Source organism: Sinocyclocheilus grahami, unplaced genomic scaffold (assembly GCF_001515645.1).
Source record: "Sinocyclocheilus grahami isolate Dianchi unplaced genomic scaffold, SAMN03320097.WGS_v1.1 scaffold33.1, whole genome shotgun sequence".
In the NCBI taxonomy this organism is placed as follows: Eukaryota; Metazoa; Chordata; class Actinopteri; order Cypriniformes; family Cyprinidae; genus Sinocyclocheilus; species Sinocyclocheilus grahami.
In genome coordinates this window covers 2,534,111-2,539,274 of record NW_015505212.1, presented here as the reverse complement: position 1 = coordinate 2,539,274, position 5,164 = coordinate 2,534,111, and the positions used below count along the sequence as shown (strand labels likewise).

General features: G+C 35.6%; 1 protein-coding gene across 1 annotated transcript; it reads right to left on the bottom strand.

Annotated features, from left to right (window-relative positions):
- Positions 1–2,958: 2,958 nt before the first annotated feature.
- LOC107581271 (ninjurin-2-like) lies at positions 2,959–4,139 on the bottom strand. The gene is made up of 4 exons (XM_016266773.1): positions 4,095–4,139; positions 3,770–3,980; positions 3,459–3,628; positions 2,959–3,367 (listed from the first exon to the last, which is right to left on the bottom strand). The coding sequence occupies exons 1-3, from the start codon at positions 4,137–4,139 to the stop codon at positions 3,480–3,482; spliced, it is 405 nt and encodes a 134-aa protein (XP_016122259.1). The 3' UTR covers positions 2,959–3,367; positions 3,459–3,479.
- Between the last annotated feature and the right edge of the window lie 1,025 nt (positions 4,140–5,164).

Below are 5,164 nucleotides of genomic sequence, written 5' to 3'. Positions count from 1 at the left end.
CAGAATCAGAATCAGAATGAGCTTTATTGCCAGGTATGTTTACACATACGAGGAATTAGTTTTCGTGACAGAAGCTTCCACAGTGTAACAGAATGACAGTGACAGAACAAAAAAACACAGATAATTAAAAATTAAAATAAATTAAAAATAGAACAAGTAAATAAGGCATAAATCTATATATAAATCTATAAAATATAATAGACAATGTACAAAATAGCAAAAACACAATATACAAAATAGACCATTTTGGACGTACAGGTATGTTATGTGCAAATTTGAAATGAAAATAAGTATTTGTGTTAAATAAATGCATGATAGTGTTGTGTTCTCCACATTTTATTGTCAAGTGTTCATAAGATAGATTGCTTGAGGGAAGAAACTGTTCCTGTGTCTGGTCGTTCTGGTGCTCAGAGCTCTGTAGCGTCGACCAGATGGCAACAGTTCAAAGAGGGAGTGTGCTGGATGTGAGGGGTCCAGAGTGATTCTTCCAGCCCTTTTGCTCACTCTGGATGAGTACAGTTCTTGGAGAGAAGGGAGGCTTGTACCAATGGGATTGTAGGTGGGGGGAGTGAATGTACAGCGCTCTCTACGACTAAACATGACTGAGCAGTCCGGACTACCCTCTGTAGTCTTCTGAGGTCAGATTTGGTAGCTGAGCTGAACCAGACAGTTATAGAAGTGCAGAGGACAGAATATATATATATACATATATATATATACATACATACATACAATTTATGTTTTTCATACCATCATCAATCATATACACAAAGAGCAAAGAAATTGATCCAAAATGCTGCCCAGATGTTTAAATTTCTTTTTTTCTTGACATGACCACTGTTTTAGAATATGTTAGAACATATATATATATATATATATATATGTTAGTGAATTGCTGGTAATGTTTTTCATTTGAAAGTTGTTGTGGATTAAAATAATCTGGTAATGATTCAATGTAAATGTAAACAGACTAAACAACATCCATTCTGTTCAGATGTACCAATCATCACATCTTCAAATGTTCAGCACTGGAGATTGGAGCTGTATTTGGGGTTTGACTGATATTACTTGCTTGTGTAACTGAACCATGACTGCAGGAAAAGGACTCACAGACCCAGACCACACAAAGTTCCCTTACCCAAGAACGCTCTAGTCTCATTCCTTTTAACTATGTGATGCGTTATCAGATCAGCATTATCAGGAAATTACATCATTATTCTTACTGAAAGCCTTTTCAAACCAATTCCATTTACATTCATGCTTAACCTGTACTGTCTAATCTTGATATATTATTATTATTATTAATGCTTTAGTTACTGTAGGTCAAACCACAAGTCAAATTTACTTTGCCTTTAAAACTTGAAAGGGATTTTTTTCATTACTTATTTCCATTCGCCTATTTCTATAACAGATATAGTCCACTAGAAGTCAGTAGAGATCTTCCAATACAGTTGCGAGATCAAAATGAGAGAACAACCTTCAGTTTCCTAAATTTCAAGGTCACTGCTTAGTCATATTTGAAGTTATCCTAACTGAAGTAGAAGGACAGTTTTTAAGCATATTTAATAAATTAATTGTATTCTGAAGCCCAGTATAAAAAACTTAAATGAGATATTTGAAACAGAACTCTGATCAAAATTAGAGAACACTTACAGATGCATACAAGTTATTGGTGTTAATCTGGCACCTGGTGCTAATTTCCTTAATTATATGACAAACCAGGCAGCATTCCTCTAATTTTCTCTGAGATTGCACGATGGTAGGCAGCTCCAGATGAAGGCCCAAGGGATGACCATTTCAGACATGAAAAGCTGGTCGTTCCAAATCTGTGATTTCTTGAATATTGCAGCTTTACAGTAACACTAATTCATTCAAGTCCCGCAAAAAGCCTGGTCGTCCACGTAAGACAAAAGCACGAGAAGACAGGATAATGCAGAGACTCTCAATGGGGAACTGGTTCAACACTGCAGCTGAAAATGCTCAACAGTTCAGCACTGAACAGGGTCTGGATCGGTCTTGGCACATTTAAGAGAAGTCGGACTGAAAGCACACTCTGGAGTGACCAAGCCTCTCATCAGCAGGAATAATCAAAAGGCTAGGCTCACCTTTGCTGAGGAGCACGTTGTGTGGAGAGAGGAGAACTTGTCCAAAGTTCACTTTAGTGATGAGAGCAAGTTTAATTTATTTGGGTCTGATGGGAAACATTTAATTCGGCATCAAACTGAGGAAAGACTGAACCCCGAGTGTGTGAAAGGTGGAGGAGGAAGTGTCATGGTTTGTGGTGTGTTTTCTGCAGCAGGAGTTGGGTCTCTTATACAGATACATGGCAGGGTGAATGCAAATGTTTATCAGAACCTCCTTCAGCAACATGCGGTTCCTTCCCTGCAAGCATCTCCCAATCAGCCTGCACTTTTCATACAAGGCAATACTCCCATCACACTGCAAAACAGGTAAAGCATTTCCTTGAAGCTAAGAACACTGAAATAATGAAATAGCTGGCACAGAGTCTTGATCTAAACCCGAATCCTTGGTGACAAAGTTATGGCTAAGAAACCCTCTACAGTTACCGAACTGTGGAAGAGAGTGGAAGAAGAGCGGACCAAGATCACACCAGAGCAGTCTGAGAAACTAGTGATGTCCTGCGGCCTCAGATGTGCTGAAGTCATTCAGAGCAGGAGCCTCTACACTTCCTACTAATTTCTGACCGCTGTGTAACCATCCAAAATTTTAGTTTTCGTGCTACAGTGGTAACTGTTCTCCAATTTTGATTACGGTGTTTTCCACAAGATAAAGATTTTTGTTGAAATGCCTTGGATACTTTGTCAAACGTTAACAGTGGTATAACTACAGCTATAAACTTTGAGCGATAAAGATTAACAATATTTCAGAAAAAGTCAAATATTTATAGATTGTTCTCTATTTTGATCTCCATCGTTGTGTACTGTATAAAACACACACACACACACACACACACACTACACACACATTTGTTGGCTTTCCATGTTTTATGGGACATTCCATAGACATTTTTTACAGAAAAGGTGCCAGAGATCATTTAAACTGGATGGTAAACAGTTGAGTATTTCATAATAAACGTTTATTAATAGTTGGGACAGTATGAAGTATAGAACACATATTAGATGATGAATTTGTGTTATTTGATTATAGTTTTACCTTTGGGTAATATAAATCCCTTGACAGTCTATGATAAATGTATGTTGTTTTATATAATGCCCTCCGTAGAAATAAATAAAAAAGACCATAAAATAATTATGTGTCCTATAACAAATATCAAACCCAGAAGAAAGTCTTTCATGACTGGACTGGTCTGAAGAATGTGACTTTCATCATAACCATTATTGAGACCCTAAAATCAAACAACATGAAAGAAAGAGTCAATTTGCTTATCATATTGTTTGTGGCATACATATTCAACATTGGAAGTTTTTCTGTGTCACCTGTATGATCTCACAGACAGTTTACTGCTTGGGATAGAGACCTGTCTTCTGCACTCCAAAAGCGGTGATGAAGATGTTGATGATGACGGTGAGAAACACCAGCACAGTGGCCACATTGTTTATTATGTCCAGCTTCCTCTGATTGGCCACGTCATTCAGGTTTTTGCGTGCTGAAAAGGGAAGATTGTATGAAATGGAATCACTAAATATATGCACTAAAAAAATCTGATTTGGATTTGTGCTAACAAAAATGAACCTTCTAAAATCCCTTACAGGTTTTGTGTATAATGCATGATGGATTTCACTCTCACCCATGTGGACAAAGAGAGCCCCCGCGAGCACTTGGAAGAAGAGTGATGTGGCGATGAGGACGATGACAGTGAGGTAGTACTTGAACTCGGGGCCCTGCTCCAGGACGGCTTTCAGCTGAGAGGCGTTTGCCATCAGCAGCGCCACATCCAGCATGCTCTCTGCTACACTCTTCTTAGTGGCATAATGATTAATGTTGAGAGGTTCTGCAGGCTGAGAGAGAGAAATCAATAATACAATCAAATTAAATTATTAAATCAAATGAAAAAAAATTTTTTTGCTATTGTAATTAGCATTGAATGGCATTGAATCCACCTTTTATGGTACACATATATGAAGCTTCTGTTGGCACAGGTCGCAAAGTTCTGGCATGCATCTAATGGGTCTATTGTATAAAGAACATTTTCAGACTCATGTATACTAATTTCAGATGCATTAATTCACCTACAATGTGCTGGAATATTTTCAGTGGAGTAAAAAAAAGCCATCCACCTTGAACTAAATGAACCCATTTAAATGACAAAACCCCAGAGAATATTTTAAAATAAGTTCTTCTTGAGAAATTATTATTCTTGAGTTTTTTCCTCTTTTTTCACACAAATAGTTTATTTCATACACAAAAATATAAGTATATAATTACCTATTTATACCATTTATACATAAAAATCTTCAAACAGAACATAATTATATACATAAGCTATAATATTGTACAAGTGTAATGAAAATTCTAATATGCATAATAAATATATATACTTTAAAATATAACTTTAAAGTCTTCTTCGTGGATGTTTGATGTTGGCAATTGCCATCATAAAATGTATGGCTTTATTTTTTGAAATGCACTGCAGAACTATATGAATATTTGTGAAGTTTGTCATGATAAGTTAATGCACTGACGTACTGTGTGTAGAATTTAAGTATTGAAATTGTCATTTTAGTTACCCATTTCTACCAATACATGGCAGCATTTCACTATTGATTTTTTCAATCTGCAGTGTTCTTTTTGACAACTTGGGGGCGCTAGATATCCTTGTTTACATAATCTTTTTACAGTACGTTTTTATTAACTGTTATTATTATTATATTAATAACTAAAATATTATGATAAAATATGTACAAAATAATTATATATATATATTACTCCAAAAAGTCTCCTGAAAATTAGTACATTACAGGAATAAGACTAATATGTAGCCTACTTTAGTGCCAAATACATTTAAATATAAATTTAACCTAGATGTGTTTGTTCTCAACCAACTAAACAATTTTAAAAAGTTATCAAAGTTACCCTTGAAATCTTTCTACCAAATTTCAAAATCAATCCACAATCAAATTTCAAATCAGCTTCACTTCATGTGTTTCATGATTCTTCTTTTTGATCTTGGTTCACTAAACAT